This window comes from Acipenser ruthenus, chromosome 29 (genome assembly GCF_902713425.1).
Source record: "Acipenser ruthenus chromosome 29, fAciRut3.2 maternal haplotype, whole genome shotgun sequence".
Lineage (NCBI taxonomy): Eukaryota > Metazoa > Chordata > Actinopteri > Acipenseriformes > Acipenseridae > Acipenser > Acipenser ruthenus.
In genome coordinates this window covers 9,055,802-9,079,869 of record NC_081217.1, presented here as the reverse complement: position 1 = coordinate 9,079,869, position 24,068 = coordinate 9,055,802, and the positions used below count along the sequence as shown (strand labels likewise).

Genomic DNA, 24,068 nt, shown 5'->3' with positions numbered 1-24,068 from the left:
GTAAAGTACAAAAGGATTACCATCCTAATAACACTACATGGTATACAGCATGGTATTTTGCCATGCGTCATGAAATAATTGCTGTAAACCACTTTTTTTTTTAAAATGTAGTCGTCGCCAATGGTTTTTACCCTGGTTTTCTCCCCAATTTTGAATGCCCAATTATTATTTTTATCCCAGTTCAACTCCCGCGCCTACTCGGGAAACAGCGGCAGACACATGTGTCCTCCGAAACGTGTCCTGCCAGGCTGTCTTTTTTCACGCTGCAGGTCTACAGCAAAGCCACCAGACCCATAGTGCCGGAGGACAACACAGATCTGAGTGGCTTCTACAGCAGACCTGAAGGTGTCCTATCGGCCACAGGAGTCGCTGGTGCGCGGTGAACCGAGGATTACCATGCCGACCTGAACCCTCCCTACCCAGGCTGCGCTCTGCCAATTGTGCACCGCCCCTTGGGAACTCCCGGCCACGATCGGCGATGACATAACCTGGACTCGCACCAGCGATTTCCAGGCTACAGGGCGCATACTGCACTCCACGCAGAGCACCTTTACTGGTAAACCATCATTCTGGTAAAAATAAATACATCATTTGATTATTTAAAATCAACTGCTCTTACCAGCCTGTAGCACCCAGAATGGTTTTCCTCCAATACTACTTATTATTGTATTATTAATCTTTTAAGCTGCTTTCATGTGATACTAATGTAATCTATATGTAAGCCTAATCGTATCGTATAAATAAAAAATGTATAAATGCTTTATATCTGTATTTTATAAATCGCACTAGAATCGCTACTGACAGTGACAGTTGCTGTGGTGAGGAAGAAACAGGAGACCAGGTCTCCGAAAGCAGTGATGTGCCAGATCGTGAAACAGACCCGCATAAAGGGATCCGTTTATGGTCTTGCAAATCCAATGAGATTTCTTAAAGATCAACCAGAAGTGTCATCCTCAGTGAGCAGACGAAGGAGGTTTAGAAGAGAATAGCATGCAACCTACTCGTCGTATGAATATAGTCCAGCACTGGTGAACCATTTCATTTACCATGGCGTTTATTTGGTGGAGGTGGGTGTACAGAGGAAACGTTTTGTACGAAAGGCTTTGCAAATATGAAAAATGCAACCGAAGAAAGTAGCGATCACCAAAAAAGTTTCGGTAGCTGTGAAATTTTTTATTGTAGTTTATTGTAGTTTTTCCCACCTATGGTAAAATGTGAACTCCCACGCATTGTAACAATGCATATTCTATATAGGGGTTGAAACAAAAGAGGAAAAGAAAAACACACCATCTTTAGCACACTTTTGTGTAAATGGACTGTTCCTCGCATAATTGATAGAATCTGTTCCAATTTTATTCTCTTTCTTCGGGAAAAATGTATCAGTCTGCAAAAAAATAAATCATTTTCAAACCAAATCACTTGAAAGTCTGAAGCCGCGGGATCTGAATCAAGGACTGAAAGCAAAGAAACTCTAAAAACATGAATGGTTCTTTCAGAAATTTGTTTTAGGTTTAAGATTTCTCAGATAAAATCAAGCCTCATACTGCCAAGCTCCAAACTGACGGCCCTTTGAGAACAGACTGGAGAGCTGGGAAGTGAAATGCTTTTAAGCTCAGTTTACTTAAAGTGGATGCAGCAAACAAAGTGGATTACATGAATATAACTTCTTGTGCACTTCCATGAACTACTGTCCATAGGTCTCAAATCCATGACTTATACCATTCTACATTTTAAAACATGATATCTGGCACTACACTAGGTTAAAGAAATCTGTTTGCAAGCCATTCAAGACCTTTCCTCTGAAGAAAATGATTATGAGCCGAAATTAAGTTTGATATGCATGAAATGGTTCTAGACTTTTTCTGGCAGTCTATAAGAGTTTCTTGCATAAAAAAAGCCTTATTTAATTTAATTAAAACAAAAAAACAACATAATTTTAATCTTTGTGAAAAGGCCCCCAATAACAATTCCTAATGTTGAATGAAATAAAAAATATGTTACAGATTGACGATAAAGGGGATTGCCCCCAGTGCACAGGGGTGAATTCCAAACAAAATATTATAAAACTTACAAAACAACCACCTTTGTAGTTTGGAAATCATACATTATGTGCCTGTTTTGTGTGCTGTTTCCTGTTTATTAAGCAGTGCAGGTTGTCTAGTTTCTTCTTCATGTGTTCATAGGAAAAACAGGCGGCCCAGGTTTCTTTGAAGCTGGTGTGGGGGATTCGAATAACGAGAGGGGATTCCCCATAAAATCTGATTGGATTTCCAGGAACACATCCAATTACAAATAAACAGCAGTAGCACAAGAAAATAATTAAGCATATATTATCGCATATAGAAAAACCCTTGCTTATTGTTTTAATAAAAAGATCAACAGAGTACAACACGACATGCAACCCTGGCAACTGGATGTTAATTTGCTAACAGCTCAGTAGCTGAAAAACACAGTTGCTGTTTTTAGAGGGAAACCCTAGTAAGTGATCCAAGCGAAATCCAGTGCAAGCCCATTTTGGTGTTTCAATTTTTCCATCCCTTGCTATCTTTAGGAGATCAGACAAGTTTGGAGAGGGAACAGCTGCAAATAGAAGGGATGTTTTGTGCCAGATTGGCAGAATTGCTGGTATGGAAAATCAAATTCTCTCGCTGGGTCTCCCTCCCGCTGTATCCAGGAGTGTGAGGCCAAGGGAATCCCAGCCAAAAATAACAAACAAAGAGGCTTTCCCCAACTCTCCTGCGCCGGCCGTTCCACTGTTTGACAATGGTTGCCATAGAACTTGTTTTCATATCATAACAGAGTCGACATATCCAGACAATAAGGTGAACACTCAGTTTTGCAGAGAAGAAATTTCATTTCCTGGTTTGTCACTGTTCCAAGGTCTGTCTGTATGGGTGCCACATATGGGGACTCCGAACTTTAATCAACTGCTACCTTACCAGTATTGAGCAAGAGGTTTAGAATGGCTCCCACATTCATATTCTTGAGAATTAAAAAAAGCAATAAGATCTCGATTTGAGGGTCTGGTAGTTGATCAAGTCGAGAAGGTCAACAACCAAGGTAATGTCCGATAATGAGGGTTTATTGCCTTTATAGTTTTAAACATTTTAAATCTTTAATTTAAACAGGGGTTGGGCAGTTCAGGCCATTGCAGACCTTTGTTCCATCTACTTCACTATCCCCGTTCAACCTCGTGTGGAATGGCCCTCCAAGGATTTGCTTCTCTTTGGTTTTTTAAAGCTAGACATTTGATCTGAGTGTTCCTCGTTCCTCTGCTGTGTGAGTGCCCTGGAATGGAACTCCCTGATTGGTGGACAGGTTCATCTGCTGTCTGGAAGTGCCTGGATTGGAGCTCCCTGATTGGTGGACAGGTTTCTGATGTTCATGAAAGGTGAAGGACACTGACTACAAGTCAGGTGCCAGCAAGGTGAGAGCTTCTCAATCACAATACAAGAAGCTTCCAGGTTTACCTACAGCTAATCATACAAGAGCCCATGTCACTAACAGCACAAGCAAAACTCCAGACCATGTCAACCAGTAATCCACCAGCAATCACACGAGTAGAGTGGATTGCATCTTAGGTCCAGTACTCTGGACAGGGTGCAGAAGCGTAGGAAACTAGGAGGCAGTTTAAAAGCTTTCTTCTCATTTCATAAGGCACTTTGAGACCTGGATTCACAGTACAAATATACCATATTTAACTCGATAAATGATACATCTGGCCCAAGGAGTCAACCTTATGCCCCATGGTCTATTACAGCCACCATGGATAATGAAAACTTTGAGAATCACCCCTCTATTTTAATCTGGAACACTGAAGATGCCCCTCACCCAGCAGGGCTGTACAGTATGTCCCCTACCTTACTCGAAATTTAAGTTGCAGTAAGACTCCAGTGTTCACACGCCTCTAAACTGTGTCTGTGAAATAAGCAACATCCCCTCTGTCTCTGTGAAACAGAATGCTACAAATGAAAACTGGTGCACTTCAGCCGGCTCCACCAGACCAGGCATTTGTAACCTTTGTGCCTTCATCATTCAGGTAGATAATGATATTTCAGGGGTACAATGACCACTAATTTTAGTTGAACAGTTGAGGTAAAAATAATATTAAATCATGTATTTGATACATGATGCTGTATTTGGGAACGTACTGTTCTGTAACACCTTGATGTGTGCACACTATGCTTTAAAACTAACCAGAGTTGTGGTTGCAATCTTACCCGCTATCTTATCAGTGACTTTTTCTGCCACTCAAACTGCCTTCGGTAACAGCCTTGTTCAGTTATGCTGTTGCTTTACCTTACTGCAGAAGCACATCAAAAGGGCCCTGTCCTCGATCCTGTGCTTACTGGAAACGCACGACTTTGGTGCCACTTTAAACAACCAGCATACAAAGAAGAGGCTGTGCTCTTTGCAAACATGGCAGGTTCCTTTATTCCCAAACGGCACCACTCTGTTATGAATTGAGGTTCCATATTAAAACAAACAAAGTGGCATTTCCGAGCAGTTGCTTCAGAATGTCAGAAATTGGTACAGATTTACTTGATCATATTATTATTGTTATTATTATTATTTAGGAATTCAGAAATAACCCTTTTTAAAGCCTTTATGGGTGCAATCTTCAGTCTAGACAGTCATATATTTCCTTGCTATTTCAAAAAAGGTGCTGCCAAATGCCAAAAGGGATTGTAAGGTTTTAAAAAGGCTTTCAACTCTCCTAGAAGCTGTGGCTTAAAGCTTAAGGATTGTAAGCCCCTATTATAAGCTGCACTTGCAGAAAAGTACAAAAATATACAAAAGCCAAGCATGCTTAATATCACTCCTGTTAATGCTCTTGCCCGTTGCTTCAGTCTCACACTCCGGTTAGTTATCAATCATACAACTGGCAGCCTGTTGCAGGAAACAGGTTTATAGCTACCCTCTGGTGTTTCTGCTGTAACAGGAGACACTTGAGAGTTGTAGTGAGGCCATAGGGGTTAAAAAGTCACCAGGATGTCGTGACTGAAGCAGAAAAATGACATACAAAGAAGACGACAGTTGATATAACTGATATTTCAGACCCAGGTTGTTCTTTAAGGTCTAGCGGAGAGGTGGTGGAATACTATGCAGATGGTGATCTCATCTATATGAAAGAAAAGGGACACCCGAGGTTAGAATTATGTTGCTCATAACATTTTCGACAGATGAATGACTGGCCGCAAAATTCAATCCAGCTAGGGATGACTAGACTGTTGGAATGGAAATTCATAAGATGAGGCCAGACATTCACTCGGTCAATAGCCATGGCCTGGAACAGTGGTATTACGCTGGAAACTATTCATAAAATGATTGACAGCATGTTGAAAAGAACAAATGCTTTTGCTGCAATAAACCTTATTTCAAATAATAAAAAAAAAAAAACAGACAGTAGTGGGACCCAAAACATTATACTGCACTGTATCTGTTTTAATTATACGGCACGGAACAGAACCGACAGGCTTCCAAACCATTCTGATAAACAATACCATTTATATAGAGTTTATGAGCAAGGCCAGTGGTGCCATTGGGCCCCATTCCATGCATTTTGACAGATAGTAAAAACAAACCCTGCAATTAATAATATTTAATGAGGTGTTCAATATACCACTGAGAACTAGCCTTCTGTTTAGCCAGCACTCTGGAATATTCAGTATAGGAGAAGGAAATATTTTGTAACCCTAACTAGGCAAACTTTGAATATGAATATGAATATCAAACACTGCATTTTAACCCTATTGTTTAAATACTGGATCATGCTTAACTTTAAAAACTCAATACAAGGATAAACTGCATCATTCACACTAATGCTGGTGACAATATAAGTAAAGGGGTATATAAATGTAAATATTAATGTTACACAGAAGCGTACACACCTGCTTTGGCCACCTTTCTTCCTGCCTCATAAAATGATGCTACGTCTCACAGTGTATCAATTACAGTCCACAAGGCCGAACACACATCTTTTTTAGGTAATAATTTGGACCACATTTCAAAGCATTTTCTGTACTCTTTATTTAGCTCCTATGGGCAGCAGTGTGGAGTAGTGGTTAGGGCTCTGGACTCTGGACCAGAGGGTTGTGGGTTCAATCCCCAGTGGGGGACACTGCTGTTGTACCCTTGAGCAAGGTACTTTACCTAGATTGTTTCAGTAAAAACCCAACTGTATATATGTGGGTAATTGTATGTAAAATAATGTGATATCTGTATAATGTATAATGTGATATCTTGTAACAATTGTAAGTCGCCCTGGATAAGGGTGTCTGCTAAGAAATAAATAATAATAATATTTTTTAAAGGCAGACAATGATAATCTTACAACATCAGCAAAAAAATAACTTCAGAGAATTATATTGCGATGCTTCGTAGTTTATTCTTGTTTTAATTCAAGTGAATCAAGACGGCTGGTAAATGCTTTGAAGACATGCCAGATTATTTTTTTTTTGGTCTGGCTCACAGAATCTCTCAAGACAGGCTCTGCTTTGATACACACGAAAACAGCCCCAAAAAACCCCACAAAAATAATGACAGTCTGTAACTAGAGGACACACACCTAGACTGCTGCACTAAATATCCACATAACACAATGTACGCATCACCACTTGGATGAGTGCCCACAAACACTTCACTTACGTTTCTAATTGGTCAATTACATGCTACCACCAACCCTCAGCAACCAGAGCAAACCACAGAAATGCAGCCGACACAATGCAATCACAGCTAGAACTGTGGATTCATTCATAGAGCAGAGTGTGGGCTTCCAGTGCATTGGAACGTATTCATTTTTTTCTACCTGCGGATGACTTCGCTTCAGTAGACAGACAGTGTGCTGCTGCATCATTGTATTGTGCAATATCTGTTCCACATCAAGTGTGTTGCAATTACAATTTTTCAAACATGTCTGTAAACTACTACAGGAAAGGACTTCAAAGTGCTCTGGATAACCATAACTAATAAACACGCAATAGTGCTGAATTAAAAAATACTAAAATAAAAGACGTGGAAACGATTGTCATTGAATCTTAGTTTCTTTTATAAAAAGCTTTGCTTCAGCCAGGTAATGACTACCTTTCTTGAATAATAATGCAGTGTTGATTATATAAAGGCCACCCCAGTAGTGTACAATAAGACTTAAAAAAATACAGCTTGCTCACCATCATCCAGATACAACTGGTCCAAGTTCTCCTCTTTGACGGTGACTCTCAAAGCCCCGGACCTATCCTTTGGATTGTCAGAAGACCTCTGTTCTTCTAGTTGGCTGGGGGAAGACCTGTTTTTTGGCATCTTCTGAACATAGGGCTGCTGCTGAATCACCGTTGGGTAGTGACTGGGGCTTATCCTCTGAGCCTGGCTGGCCGACGGAGCTGGCGAGCAAGCAGGAGATGTCTGGTAGTTTTCACAATACATGATGCGTTGGTGCTCCTGTAGGCCCCCTCCCCTCAGCTGGTGATTGGTAGGGGAGAACTGGATGATGGAGGTGGGGTGGTGATTGGGCGAGGTTGACTGCTGCTGGTGGATTATGGTGGACTGCGCTGGAGAGCTGGCATGGACCAGAACTGAGCGCTGGCTGTCTGCCATGGGAGGGACTGGGGAAGCCATCAGGCTGCCCTGCTGGTAGAGCAGTGGGTTGGTGCTCAGGCTTTTGCTTCGGGGATAGATGACTGCTGAAGTCTGCTGCTGGTATCTGGAATCTGGGGGAGACAGCCCAGAGCGGAGCTGCTGACATGAAGCCATGCTGGCTATCAGGCAGCTGTCTGAGGTCATCATTCCCTGGGGGTGGTAATAGGGCTGCGGCAGTGTTCCCAGACTGCGGGACATTTTAGCTGTCATCAGGTTGGGTTCGTACTCGTCAATAGGTTCTGTTTTAATGGCTGGAACTGCAACATATATACGAGAGAGAATTATTTTTTGCTGCTAGGGTAGTATTTTATTAAGCTGAACTGGTTTAAAGACTAGAATCAATCAATGCGGAGAAGGTTGTGTAGAAAATCTCTTTTAGGACTTTTTGGTCTCTACTGATTGTAGTTGACATCACTATCATTTTTGTTTTCTCCAGCACAAAGAAAAAAGAAGCCAACCTGGTATTTAAAGGGTTAAGATACGGCCACTGTTACAAACCACTCCATGGTTATAATGTTAAATGTTACAAAGCTTTGTTATTCCATGATTCAGTGCTCCTCTAATTTGGCTTATTCACAGTTAATAAACATTGACAGAACTTTTTACATGTACGGTAATACGCTAATTTACATACAAAGTGTGTGCCACCTCTTGCAGGTGTGTCCAGTGTTTTGGCCAGCTCACACATTGCAAGCAACCCTGCGGTAAATCCATACCTGGCAGTGGCATGAAGGTGAAGTGCTGAGGCTGGCTTCGTTTTCTCTTCCCATTGATCACGTAGAAGTTCACTTTGACTGCATGGCGCATTGACAGGTCACGATATGGAGGAACTTCCACAAACAGCATGTTCTGGAAATATGAAATGAGTCAATTCCGCTTTATTAATCTAATCACTCCAACAAAGCTATACCTAATTTCATCTACAGTTCAAAAACAGATTTTTGTACCTGTCATTATGTGTTATGTTTAATTCTCCAGGTCCTGAAAAGACTCCTCAATGCTGATTTTCTGAACTGAGGGAGGAAGCATATTAGCGTTGCACAAGCTTCAGTGCATAATGCTTCACCTTTGGCCTTTAGTGCAATACTAATATACCTTCCCATCAAACTGCCCCACACTTAGCTTTAACAGGAACTTTGTCAGCTAAACAAATTGAATCCATCTTTAATCTATCAAGCTATGGATACTGAGAGGGGAACTGTCTGAATACTATTATCAGAAATCAAGTGATAAAGCAGAAGTTGTGCTTTGTGATGAATATACAGGACACTGCATTATTAAGCCAACCCACAGTATATCTTTCATCAACCTACAGTACAGAATAAGCGACTTTCTACACTGGATCTTGTAATGGAGTCTAGTGGGCGAGCAAGCTGCATGAATGAATAAGGGTTCTCCTGTACAGCACGCTTTACAATTCAAATAGCTTAGTGTAGCTGTGTGTATATGAGTGCGAATAGGCTACTGCTATGTACACTTACAGCCTGACTCTTATCTTTGTCCACACTGGCCTCTGATTCCCAAATCTGCTGCCCATCTGGGAAACAAACCAAAAGTTAGGATGACATATACAGTACAAGACAAAGTTTCAAAGCAATGTCCGTGTGACGTTACAACAAACTGTTCTGAAGTTATTACCACTACTTAGAGTCCAGAAATACAGCAAGATCTTTAAGAGCATGTACTGAGGAATGTCCATCACAAGTTTAATCCCAAATGGACGAGCGGTTCTCAAGATATAGCTAATAATATAAAGATGACATAATAATCACATTACCTCATTGCCTGGGTAAATATGAGTAAGCATCAGTAAATACCCGATTTACATAGTATTATCATTTACTATATAACGTCAAACACTTTTAAAATCTTAATTAAATAATTGCTGCTTAAAAAATAATACCCGTTTTAGATTTTCAAATTATACTGTATGTATTTTTTGGTGTGCAACACTTTTTGTTAAATTGTTGTTTAGTCATTGATAACAGTTTAAAAGGGTGAATAGGAAACCTATGGTTGTATAGCAAGTAACCTGCTGCTATATTTAGCAAATAATACAATTAAAAAAGTGCCAGGAAAAGGGCTTTTTGTCCTCTTAGTCCCCTGGACCCCCATTTATGAAGCATACATTTTGCTGAAATGTTGGATTGGTCAAGTCCTCCTTTGCCACACTTGAAACATTTGATGAAGCCCTGATGCACTTTAATAAGAAAAGCAACCAGAATTATCCCAGGTTTAAAAGGCATGTCCTATGCAGACAGGCTAAAAGAATTGAATCTATTCAGTCTTGAACAAAGAAGACTACGCAGTGATCTGATTCAAGCATTCAAAATCCTAAAAGGTACAGACAATGTCGACCCAGGGGACTTTTTTGACCTGAAAAAAGAAACAAGGACCAGGGGTCACAAATGGAGATTAGATAAAGGGGCATTCAGAACAGAAAATAGGAGACATTTTTTTTACACAGAGAATTGTAAGAGTCTGGAACCAACTCCCCAGTAATGTTGTTGAAGCTGACACCCTGAGATCATTCAAGAAGCTGCTTGATGAGATTCTGGGATCAATAAGCTGCTAACAGCCAAACGAGCAAGATGGGCTGAATGGCCTCCTCTCATTTGTAAACTTTCTTATGTTCTTATGTTCTTATGTTAACCTATTGTTTACCGGCAATCCAGATGTTGGGTTGTGAAGTGTGTGAAAATGTGTAGGCACTAGCTGCACGGCTTCTTATTTTAATGTATATATATATATTCTTTGAACGATAGCTTCAAACTGAGGTGTTACTGGTAGTTGCGAGCTGACACAGTTGCATTTTCTAGCATGTGAGAATACGTGGGTACATGTTTCCAGTTTCTCCGGTAAAATCTGTGTACTGTTGATGACAGTACCCAAATGTGCTTAAATCCGGTGCAAAATCTGCCTACTTACAATCCCCACAGCGGTCATACAGTTTATTCACTTCCTTAGCTTTTATCTACAGTAGCTTATTCCTTGTAAAACTTTAGTAATGTGTGTCGCCTTGGTTATGGAAGCCGAGAGCCCTTTTTCAAAGAGTGTGGCTGAAATTGACATACCACAGGGAGACAAGCTTTCTTATTACAGAATACAGGACACTAATCCTATTCATTAAACTGTTCTAGAATGTTATTGGGCTGCCTAACAACAAAATACAATAAATACCAAACTTGATTTAATTAACAAACAAACAAAAAAACATTTTTTAAACAACTTGTGAAACCTCACAGATACTAGACATCCATTCCATTGTGGGGTAGTTAAAGGCTACAAGGTCAGGGTAGAGACAAGTCTGCACTGCAAGATACAGATCCAGTAGGCAGCTTTTTAACAGTCAAAAGGCTTCAAAGGATAGAAAAACAGCGCTATAGTATGAATTTAATGTGAGCTGACATTACTGGGCTTGATCAATTTTCTATAATTAAAATGTCAGACAACTATTTAGCCAACAAAAATAAATACAAAATTGTAGTCTATGGTTCAGCCCTGTATGCGAGGAGTCCTGCAATGACTCGGAGCTGTGGGGACAGCACCCAAGCACATGCACAGCAAGCAGACACACCAGCACTGAGAGAAGAATTATAACAAAGAGGGGGCAAGAATGGGTGCCCAATTCCACTGAGCCAGTGTCAGGGTGTGTGGAGAGGCGAAAGGGAACGTCTGTTATTATTATAAAGGAGACAGTTATGACAGACACGCTTTTCCTCCTGTTTTTCTGTGAAATTATAGGAAACAGATAAACCCAGTGATGTCGGCAAACCAAATATAAATGTACTATAAACTATCATTTTATTCAATACATATTTAAAAACACAAAGAAGTTATTATGACACCGTGTCTGTGTTTGATTTTGTAATTAAAAGCCTACACATTAACTGTAACTCAAGCTAAGCAGACTAAATCCCTTTGTAGCAGCTACAATGGTACTCTATCTGTCAGACTGCCAATGGTAGTTACAGAGGAAACATTTACACATTTTCACATACTATAACAGAATGAATTTTTTTTCAACATGATACGCTGGTGGTCGTGATATTACATTGTGAGAATATTGACTGTACACACATTACAATCATTAGCCTCTTTCACTGTAAACCCACTCTGCATAAATATTTGGTATAGGCCATCTGTTTGCCTGGTTTAAGCTATGTCACTGTATTTGTCGAACTCAAGCCATCGTAAATATTTACGAAGAAAACTAAAGATTTAGAAGCAGACACTCAGGAAGCATGGCGACAAGGCTAGGTGTCTGTGTGTATTTAATGTGTTCTCTGGCTCAGGCTCAGTACTGCCAGGGTCTGCTAGGTGGTAATGCTGTAGATGTTATCAAGAGGTAGCAGTGTCGATTGATAGTGTGAATGTCTGTTTATTACAGTCTTTAATTCCTCTCTGAAAATCCTTCAAAACAGGGCCCTTCCCGGTTTATAGAAAGGAGAGGCTCATTTAACATTTGGTTGGTCCAGTAAAGGCAGACTACAGTGTTTATCTTTAAGGAGCGCACACATTTTGTATTAAAAGTATTTGTTTGTTGTTGAAACCTGCACGCTGTCAGATTTCATCACCTGCTTCAATAATGACTTAGCGTCGCAAAGTAAACACATCACTCCAAAAGATGAGCGCTGCTTACAGTATTATGCGTGCTCCTTAAAAATAAACACTGCAAAAGAAACTGTGTATGCAATAGTCCTGAAGGTCTACTATGATATCTACAGAAAACAGGGAACAATGAAATGAGGCAGAGCATGTATTCATACCATAAAAATTATATATATATATAAATCAAATGTATCCATTATTCAAAAGCCATTGAGTGGACTAGAGGTAGCTATGTAGTGTCTTAGTTATCTGTCAGTAAGCGATTTCAACAGAAGTGATTTCAAGTGAAGATAACAAAACCCTCCTTTACAGTTTACCATCAAAAGTCAAAGCGAGACCGTGTCACTTATTAAAACTACCCTAGAACATTTGAAACCATTTTTTTGTCCCGTTTTGATTGTTGAACCCCTATGTATAAATCTAGCAGCATAATCAGACTCCCTGTTCAGCTGGTTCAGATCTAGGAGTGGGGGTGGAGGCTTTGAAAATTGAACAGTGTTAATAGACTAGACTTGAAGCCCAGATTAAATCACAAAAACATGTAACTATAAACATTACGCACAATATTTCATGGCATTACTCATGAGATGTAAAGGTTCCAGTCACCACAATAGATTACGCGGGAACCCCCTGTCATGAAGAAAATGAATGGCATATGGATGCAATGAGTCAAGCAGGCGAAAGGGAAATTTCACAACCATTGCCAGTTTTTTTTTTTTGGTTTTATGATGAATTTGCTCCCCTTTTGTAGCAACAGGTGATCGCTGAATTGTTTTATTCCAGAACGACTGAAAACCTCTTAAAGTAATTAGCCATTAAAGCCTGTTGACTGAATCCAGGCTCTGCTCCATTTTTGCCCCCATACAGAGAGGAGAGCCAATGAACTTTAGCCAAAGGAAGCTGGCTGAAAACTGTGTGTCATCCAGGGAAACCTTCCAAAACAATGGTTATCCCTCTTTTATTATGAGCTGTTGCAGCGTTTCCATAAGTTAACTATATAATGGACAACTAATTTAAGATTGCTTTTAAAGATCTTAAGCCGGGTCCACACCGGGGCAATTTTTGTTGGCCAACATTGTAGACTAACCAAATTGTATCGTGTGGATGTGTTGGGCTGTCTTTTACAATTTAACTAATATTATTCATATTTAGTTGTTTTGTAAAACATCCTACAGTATGAATACTGGTTTCTTTTTATGAGTTGGGCTATATGTTGCTTTGGTGTGGATGCATAAAGTTGATAGATTTTTGCAGTAGTGTTGCCACTTTTTCACTTTGACTCAGATTCACTTCCTGGGTTCCAGGTAAAAGGACCCAGCCTGCCTCTGTTGAACACAGGAAACTACTGTTATGTGGGGCCGGGCAAGGTGGAACACAGGGAACGAATGGGGAGAGAAACAGACTTGCATCACACTTCAATTCAAATAATCTCAACGGGGACAGATCTAAATATCACCATCATCTAAATGTACCAACATTTGATCTGCACAGTACCCTCTCTTATTTATATATATATATATATATATATATATATATATATATATATATATATATATATATATATATATATATATATATATATATATAAAGGTTCACACAATGGTGCGCAAAAGAAATGCAGAAAAGAGAATGTTAGATGTAATTTAATTGCAATTAGTATTTCGATCCATCGCTATTTAGGTTTGTCCACCCAATACCATTGGAACAGGATAAACAGACCCTACACTAGCTCTATAAACTATATAGACGATACACCTCAACCGCTCAAGGAGTACTGCAGTTACATCACTGGACATACCCATGCGCGAAAAAATCATGTATGTTTAAACCTACATTAAACAGCTGCATTTAGAGAATGACTTTCCTTAGATCAAGCTCTGTAACTGCTTCGCAACGCGGCGTCATTTGGAACAGTGCGATTCGCCTGGTCAGTCTTCCGTTGAATTTAAATGAACGCAAGATTCCAAAATAAGATGTGGTAAAAGATCTCTTAACATAACTCTTTATTATCCCAAAGTCCAATTCAAACAAATGCCATGCCTACTTACAGTATAGTACAATCTGTGCAGTACATTTAAAATTATTATTATTTCTTTTTCTATTTTTACCTGACTTAATTTTCACTTTGAATGGTTTCTCTCCTTCAGACGAGAAGTGGAAACTGAAGGTGAAGAAACTTTCTTTCTCCTGAAGAACAAACCTTTGTGGTGTTCAAAGCCACTGTGTTTTATACACACATTCAACTGATCCTATTAAATGGCATAATCAAAAAACCTTGTTATGTCGTCTTATACAAATGTATACAGTGTAAGTATATTCAATGCAACCTCAATTATCTGAAATCTGAACACACTGAGTACTGCCAGATGAATTGTGAAAACAGTATCAGCTTTGTAGGAGTTTCTTATAAATCGACATCAATAATAAATAAAAAAAACAATCTGTTTTGCTTTCTGATCTATAATAGATCAATTGGTTCACAGAGTGACAAGCAGGATTTATAGTTAAAATGTAAACCAACTTGACTGTCTTTGTTTCTGATAAAGAACACACAGATATATGGTGTAATATATTTAAAAAGACACTAAGGCATTGTATTCTAATGTGAACATTAATTGTGGGGCATGTTCACTTTAAGGAAGAGACATGCAAACTTCATGCACTTGAAAAATGCTATAAAATAGAAGGGGTCATATTAAACTGATAACTTCAGATGAAATTCAAACAAAGTTGTAAATAGACATTCCTTTAGCATGTGAAAAATTAATTCAGTGATAATCTGGCATTAAGGGGAGGATACAGTGTGACAAATGGGCTGTGAGGTTAGTAAATGCCAAGGCTGCATACCAAGCATTCACTTTACTTGCAATTATTTATCTTTTTTTTTTTTTTTTAATAAGATATGATTTCTGGTTGACTGTTAAATTCTTACCATCATCCCTAACTTTACTAATTATGTGGTAAACGAGACCCTTGTTTAAATGCTTCTTCTGTGTACTTAATGAGAAATCAGACCTGGTTGGCATTCCAGTTTGTTTACATCCCCTAAATGTAGTTTCAGCTGCCGACGGACAAACCTTTCCCCTCTTTGATGCCTTGTCACTCTGAGAACTAAACACACCTGCTCCTGCTATCACTTTCAGCAGCAGGAGGTTACGAGGGGAATCTGCAAGCTCTGTTCTAGCTCAGAAAGCATACATCCATGCATCAAAAATGGATACAGGACTTTAAGAGAAGCTTGGCATGGATATGAAATGTCACATTTGTCTTAACTAATGTATTCTTTCATTAGGTAACTTTCAACATCTCTGTGGCTTGGTGAGTTCTGCCAGCCCACAATCTTAACTGGGGCTGACAAGAGTCTCAATTAAAATAAATTGGATCTCGATCTGCTGTTGCTAACGTAAATGAACAAGCCTCATTTCAGATAAAGTCAGTCCCAGTGTCAGATGGGGCATCTCTTGCTATTGAAGACACTGGAGCCACATCAAGAAGGATGAGGAGTTTAAAAGGGTTTGAACTCAGTAGATCACAGATCTGATTTGTAGAAGGCACACTAAATCATTTCTCCTGTTATGCATGTGCACCTTTGTGTATGGTAGATTTTCTGCTTTGTGATTGGCTGGTGATAGTGTCATGTCATGGTGTCTATCTCGCATCTCAACTTCATGCAAACCAAATGCTTCCCTGATTAGTATAAAGGCCAGAATGCAAATGCAAACCAGACCTTTGCTTCTCTAACTCAGATAATAATTTTAGATACAGGACACACGAGGCTGCTGTTTTATTGTGTGATTTTTCATGACGTAATTAAAGCTGCAGTGCCCAAAAAACGTGTCCAATGGTCCCTATTTGGACTGTGTTGTCATGATAAGGCATATGCTGCATTACAAGAAGCATTTTCTTACTATTTCCTAGTTTCCTTTTTAATCTTAAATTACTTGATTTTCATATTTTGGGTTAATTAAACTAGCATTAAACAAAAGAGCATCTTTAACTCTTTAAGAGAGAATGGAAAATCCAGCTCAAGCTAATAATTTATACTTCTTTATCATGCTGGAAAAAAAACATTCAAACATTAAAACAAACACATGTTGAAATGTATTTACAGGAAGAAATTATAGACGTTCTACCAAAAATATATATTGCGATTATCATGGATTTTTACTCTAAGTGCAAGTTACTGTTTCTAAATTATATAAACCTTTTAAACCAAAAGGTATTTTAAGTACAAGTTTTATTATATTTTTTCATTTCATAATTTTAGAAAAAAAAAGTAAAAATGCTTGGTAGAGCATTGGTAGAAATAAATGACTCTTTGCTCAAAAGGAATGTAGCTAAATTCTTTAAATTTTTTTAGTTAGGCTATTTTTGATAAAAGTGTGCAGATGCTTAAATTATAGAATAAAAATATAGCATACAGAAAACAACCCTTTTAAAAGCAGCTTTACTTGGGATAGCCACTAGCAGATCAAAGCATTACTAGCAAAACACATTGGATCTGGAGCAGATCTTGCCCTGTGGTTCTGACATGGTTGTACCCTGTCTGGTACTGGTGTGGTATCATAACACTGCAATGGATTAACAGTGTGTATTGTACCATTATAGATGTCAATATGCCACTACATACAACAATTGCTGATCATTGTAATGGCGGTTACTTTTACTTTTTCCTGTCCTGAAGTAAAAGCACAGCATGCTGGCTCCTTGCCTCAAGACTGAAAGACAGTGGCGGATATGATGACTGTTTGCAGCACCACGTCTATCTGCCTGCCTGCCCGCCTGCCTTCCTTTCTGTCAGTCTCTCCTGCACTCGCTGAGAGCACTCAGAGCAGTCACATGAAATCGATGTTGACAGCGTGCACAGAAAGAGCACCCGGGCAGGATGTACAAGCAGATCATTAAAGCCGTGGCTTCTTCTACATTTTAAAAGCAGCATCATATCAAGAGACTGGCACAGATCTTCTATTAAGGAAAGGCTGTGTTATTGATTCAGCTAACTATAAACAGCCCTTTTCTCATAAATGCTCACTATCAGCATTGTTGCACTTTAGCAACTTTGTGAGCGTCCCATTAAAAGATTTTAGTAAGTACATATAAGAAGGATGTCGGTAACATATCTCCCCTCGCCACGGCTGTAAATTCCAAATTAGAGCAGTATGATGAAAAATGTGATAACCGTATCAACAATATGTACAGAATAGTTTAGAATAAGAAATGTCAATACATAGTTTGACAACAACTGGATAAGTGGTACTTAAGAGGACATTAGGAAAGCAAACGAGGTGTTAGCATGGTAAAGTATAATACAATTACTGATTTACAATATATAGAATACACAATTACTTGTGTTCTCAAGATGCATGTAAAGACCTCCATATATCCCCACAATCTGGTACTACCAATAATTTATGCTAAATAAAGTTAATACCAAGTTTCATTACAATAGAATAAGAGTTTTTTCAGATACATGCAAATATGGAGTGTGACGTACAGTACAGACCCATACATCCCAGAATCTAGCACTCTCAACAACTTCGAAGGGAATCTACAGCACACACTTTTGTTTCAATGGATTGTCCCTGGCATGTCTGATTATGCAAATGGTATCTCACACATAAGAACATAAGACATTCGAGAACGAGAAAAGGCCATTCGGCCCACCTGTGCTCGCTCGCTTAATGCAAGCGTGGTCCGTTAACACTCAGGAGAGGAAAAACAAAAAAAAAACCCTAACCAATGTAAAATGGAAAAATAATTGTCTGTCACAAGTCTGTTTCAGACGGCACCTCTAACCCTCTGACTGATAACTGATGTTTCACAAGGCACAGTGTGAAAAAGCAATGGCAACAGGCCATGCTCCATTCAAGAGAACAGATTTCACCCTCAGCATCCCTGAAGGCAGTAATCAATGAGGAACGGTTTCCCTTCAGAACACCTCGCAAGCTTGTCTCGTGGGATCAGTGCTACCCCTATTAACAGTGTTATGGCAGGTGTAACCTTTCTGCCTTGTTCTGATATTACTTAATAGATCTCACATACTATAATAGCCTGTCTTACACTATTACATGTAACACTTGAGCTTGTGAGTAGCAAGCCTTACCATGTGTCTTCTCTGTGAACACCACCTTGGAGTCGGAAGTGAAGTTCTGGCCGGTCAGGATCATCTGCTGCCCCCCCAGCACGGAGCAGCCTTCCACATCCTGCTTCTCCACCATTGGCAGCTCGTGGGCTGATCTCTGAGCTGTGGATCAGACAGGAGACAGCTTACATCTCTAGCACCTTCACCAATGTGGAAGTTATCTTGCTAACCAAGTTTTTAAAATCCATATTCTTACCTGTAGCTCTGGCAGCTCACATTTTCTCAAGAGCTTTTGGCTTTTTAAATGTTCTTATTTGGGATATATGTATTTATTTGAAATACAACACTATAGGTTAAATATCCCTGCTGCTTCCTGGTAGATTATTTGTTGTAGTTCGTGCCAATTGTTTAGCTTTAATAAAACTATGTGACCTGCAGCGGGGGAACCAGGATACAGCACTTTATCTATAGTGTTGCATTTTAAATATTTTCATATCCTGAATTAACATAAAAAGGGTTATAAGCTTATTTTTACCAGTATATTTTCGTCTGGTTTCACAGACCCTGATTAGCACTAATCTTAGACGACCTAATGTTATTTTAGGTAAGGTGATCAGGGACTGTACAAACTTATAAGAATGTACCAGTACATTTGCACTGTAAATTTGCAGTTTACCACACTTGTACTGTGGTTTTACTGAGCTAACCACTTGCCCTTTTCTCCATATTGCAGTCAACTTTTTAACAGGCTAAAACTGGACCTATATAAAGCAAACATGCATACATAACTATTTACATAAACAAACAAGCTGTGAGTCATTATAACAGCTTTCTTCTCAATTCTACTGTTTCCAGCCAGCATCTGTCTATTTGCATCCCACTCACATGGGCGGGTGTGTCTGTGTGTGCGTGACCACTATGTCTTGTTTGGTGGTTCGCATGACCTTATATTATCTCGACGTTTCCCACGTATTGTGAAGTCTTCCTGTCATGGAGAGCTTCATGTAATAAGGGATTGCAAAGGGCAGCGGGAAAACACAGCCTTGTCTGTGTCATACCAGGGGCTAGAATGGACGCAGTTGGCATGTTGTTTGGGGAAAATCTCAGGGTCTCAGTATGCTGGATTGAGAACCCTTAAAAATGAGGAACTGCTACCGAGGGACCACCCCTTCTCTTCAGGGCTGAGGGGGTACTTCAGTCACCAAGCACATCCATGTGTAGCCTCTCTGAGAGATTGCAGTGGGGGATTAGTGGGGTTTAAACATGTAGACGCATCAGTTTACCAATATTAAATGTTCAGCCATTCATTAACTTAAATTGTACGGCCGACACTAAATGGTATTCATTTGTTTTACTGTGAATTCCCTATTGCTTAATATTTATTTTAACATTGTAGGGCCCTGTTTACAAAAGGACAGTTTTAAGGGATATTTAGTTAAAATTTTTTTTTTTTAAAGCCCTTGTTGATTCATTAAATCAAGTTAGTAGTTAGCAAAACTGTTTTAGAGAGGGCAGGAAATGTATTCTCTTTTTTCAAAAGCACTATTTAGCCTAAGAGAATGTTCAAAAAACAGTCCTTAAAAAACGACTTCAAAACAGTCCTTGTTTAGCTCCTGGGAGCTGTTACCGTGGGGGAATAAGACTTTCTAAATTGGGGCAGGGTAAAAATTATCTACCCAAATCTTTTGTATTTAGGACGGCAATTCTAGATCACAAAAGCTAATTTATGCAATGCGTTGGTTAAATACTTGATGAAGCCAATCTCTGTGCAGTGTACATGTGTCTATGAGCAGAGACTCTGTGGAAAGTATGGTACATATAATAGACTTGTGATAGGCTTGTGTTTATTGTCTATCTCTAGGGGAGAAAACCTGGCAGATGCCACCGTGGTCTTTTTGCCAAACCACTGGGAACAAAATTGTAGCTCTCCAATCAATGAAGGATGATACCAATAATTCAATTCATGCTTTGGACTGGACTGTACAATATGTACATGTTATTATGGCTATATATTTCATATGAAATTTAGGTGGGTGACTTTTGTGCAGTTTTGTTTTTTAACCCGTGACACATTTGAAAATGACATCAATCAGCAATGAATTCCAGGGGAAACTTTTGCCACTTTTATCAGATACATTAAATTCTTTGTGTTTTTTCATCCAGTAAACTGGACAATACATGAATTTGTGCAGACAGTGTTTTATTTATGTTCATGCTCTTATTATTATTATTAGTTTATTTAACAGACGCCTTTATCCAAGGCGACTTACAAAGACTAGGGTGTGTGAACTATGCATCAGCTGCAGAGTCACTTACAATTACGTCTCACCCGAAAGACGGAGCACAAGGTTAAGTGACTTGCTCAGGGTCACACAATGAGTCAATGGCTGAGGTGGGATCTGAACCGGGGACTTCCTGATTACAAGCCCTTTTCTTTAACCACTGGACCACACAGCCTCCTACTGTATGTTTAAAACATTTTTTTCTTTTCTTTTTTTAATGACCTGGTAAGTATTAGGGTTTTGATAAATTTTTGATCAGGTTTGCTGTTTTGAAGAATGCATTTTTAAAAGACATAATAAACATTTGTTTTCATCCAAAGTGATAAGTGCACCCTATGCATCTAAATGTGGGATCTACTGTGATGCTACAGTAAAAGGATTGGTTTTTCTAAATTATAGAAACCAGATTTGAACCCAGGTCTCTTGAGGTGTAAAACCTTACAAGGCTAGTGAATTATCCTGCTTTATCCCCCCTGTAATAGGACCTATATTTTAGATGGGTTACTGGTTAAAAAACAAAACAGATTTTAACTATTTAAAATCACTTTTATTGTGTGGGATCAAAAGATGACTTGTCCCTCTGCGTATAATTTGACATAAAAAGTGACTCGTTTCTGATTTCCTTGGTATCAGTAAGAATCATTGGAGGCTTCCGTATAGTTTAAGAGTGTGAATGTTACATATGCATCCATAAGAGGATGGTGAGTCACTTTCAACTGTTACATCATCACCGTTCAGTCACAACAATCCGTTATGAGAAAATGAGTTATATTATTAGAAATGAGGAAGGAGTGGGTTTTTAAAGTGTTTTACATGTACGTATGCACACAATGTAAAGCGATTTTTTTTGTATCTGACCTTTAGGATAATTTACTGAGCAGTTTCTTTACATATAGTACCGCATAACAGTTATTATGGGAAAACAGCATTCAGCAGTAGTTCTTGGCAATGACTTAAATTTCAGACAAAAAAAAAAAAGTGGTGTTTACTATATTCACGCCAATTTTAGCTTGCCTTGTTTTCTTGTTGCACAAAATTATTATTTATTTCTTAGCGGACGCCCTTATCCAGGACGACTTCCAATTGTTACAAGATATCACGTTATACATTATTTCACATACAATTACCCACTTATACATTTGGGTTTTTACTGGAGCAATCTAGGTAAAGTACCTTGCTCAAGGTTACAACAGCAGTGTCCCCCATCGGAGATAGAACCCACGACCCTCCGGTCAAGTCCAGAGCCCTAACCACTACTCCACGCTGCTGCCCAATCAGTGGTATTCCTTATTGGATTTCTGCCAGAGGTTTGTGTTGCTGGGCAGATTCCAGCTGCTCACCTGTACGATTTTTTTTTTCTGCTTTAATTTTAAATTTGATCTTTCCATGCAAAATGACTAAGCAATACCTACAGAACCTATTGCATGTGCAGAGAGTGGATAAAATCTGAGATAAGGGAGGGTGAAAGTTGTTTGTTGAAAACACTAGGTGAAACATTTGTCTGCTTTACGTGAGTTAGTAAAAAGAACTAGCACTGGTTACAGTCTACGTTCTCAGGATTCTGTTCATTCGGCTGTTCCAAAGGTTCGTACACACTTGGGAGAATTATCTTTGTGCTTATAGTTATAGACTTTCCATCATAGTTTGAAAATGGAATTTGATAATTTGTCTTTCTCTGGCTATAAGTATCGTATTTGTGATTGCTTAGAACCACCTGACAATGCTTCTGACCGTTGTTGAGACATTGTATTTGATTTGTATTATTGCATTTTTATTATTGAGTTTTCAATTAATAGCGCAGGGATTTCCCAAACAGTAAACTCAATTTTGGCTAATCCGTATTTTTCACTAATTTGGGCTCAAATTGGTCCAATCTGTACGGATTAAAGGGGGTCTATTGTATCTTAAAATGTAATTTGAGATATCTCTAAATGATCATTTGGCTTGCCATAGAGAGGAAATACAATACCTCTCACATCACTAGTATTTGCAAAGCACACAAGGTGATTGCACTGTCTGTTATGTTAAAAGTGCTGTGGACTTTTCTGTTATAAGGACCTGGATTTCATTTAGAGAAGTCAAGTATGTTCCGAGTCTGATTTAGAATTCCAATGAATAGCAGAGATTCCACTTGTCATACAATAATACCCTATTAGCCACGGTGTATCAGGTCACCAGAAACCATCTATGGAATTCCAGCCTTACATTTACAGTTTAGGTGTTGTTTTATTTGTTGTAATACTATACATGTCCTTAGGTTAACCACGGCATATTTGCGGAGAAATTTAGCAGTTTTCCCATGCTTTTCCCATGGTTAGGGAATTTATTATTGTTTACCATGGTTTGCTACAATGCTTACCTGTGCTTTACCATGCTTTCACTGTGCTTTATTACACTTTGCTATGCTTTTACTATGGGAAGCTTTTATAAGGGTGGTAACGGAATATTTAGTGAATTAATTTGCTAATGGCACGTGTGTCAGATGAAATTTTACTGACTTCATTTCTCATTGTGGATCATTGTTTTTCTTAAGTGTAATATCCTTGCTGTTTACTTTGAAGGCAAATTATTTCTGAAATGCTGATGTCAGACAACTGAAAACCACTGCCGCCTTAACTGCTGTGTGTGGTAAACATGGTATTTAAATACGAAATGGGTATATAGTGAAAAAATGTAATCAGATAACACTGGAGCGTATATAACACAATTACTGTACCATGCAGTGCACGTGTGCTGATCATAACTCACTCTTATTGAGATGCAGCATGCAGAAAAGAAAATTGAACTTTGTACAGTTAAAGCCTACACTGTTTTGACTATGTCAACAAACCATAATATGCAGTATGTGCTTACAGGTCTCTTTAAATAGTATATAACACCAATCACACTAGCTGTTCATCATCCCTTTCAGTCTGATACAAGTTGGATGATGTAAAAAAACTTGTGCAAATACAGGATGTAGCAACACCAATGTTGCAGAAGCACACGGCTGCAAGGAAATCTGTTTTGTCTAATGATTCAATCTGTATATCAAATGTGTGGGAACAATGCAAGGAACAAGATCTTATCAAACCCCCAGAAACATAATGGCCAGCACTTCTTCACTATAACTGTAAAGCTGAAGCTGGGCATGGCCTTATTCCAAGGGATGTTTTAAAAACAGCCTGTGCTGTTCAGCTGAGAACTGAAGGGAACTGAGCTTTCAGGTTCAAAGCTTGCAGACTCACTTCTTAAGGACACATGTAGAGCCCCGTGAAATTATTTTTATTTTTTATAATTTTTCATTTTCTTTTTCATAAATGTTGTTTTATTACAAATGCACATTAAAAAACAACAAGATGTATATCTATAATAGTATAGTATACATCATGTTTTAACTACATACATATTTTTTAATTAAATATTATCTGTTTTTTTTAATTTATTTTTTAACATTTTGACAAACAGACCTCAAACAG

The 24,068-nt window shown here is 38.7% G+C and overlaps 1 protein-coding gene across 2 annotated transcripts in view; it reads right to left on the bottom strand.

Moving 5' to 3' along the window:
- The window catches only part of LOC117433202 (nuclear factor of activated T-cells, cytoplasmic 2-like), a 57,855-nt gene that overhangs the window by 10,826 nt on the left and 22,961 nt on the right, over positions 1-24,068 (bottom strand). For both annotated transcript variants that reach the window (XM_059004200.1, XM_059004199.1), the window contains exons 6-9: positions 18,350-18,490; positions 9,117-9,172; positions 8,352-8,484; positions 7,170-7,892 (exon numbers count right to left, since the gene is read on the bottom strand). In XM_059004200.1, coding sequence (XP_058860183.1) covers positions 7,170-7,892; positions 8,352-8,484; positions 9,117-9,172; positions 18,350-18,490 — 1,053 coding nt within the window. The remainder of the gene's footprint in view (positions 1-7,169; positions 7,893-8,351; positions 8,485-9,116; positions 9,173-18,349; positions 18,491-24,068) is intronic.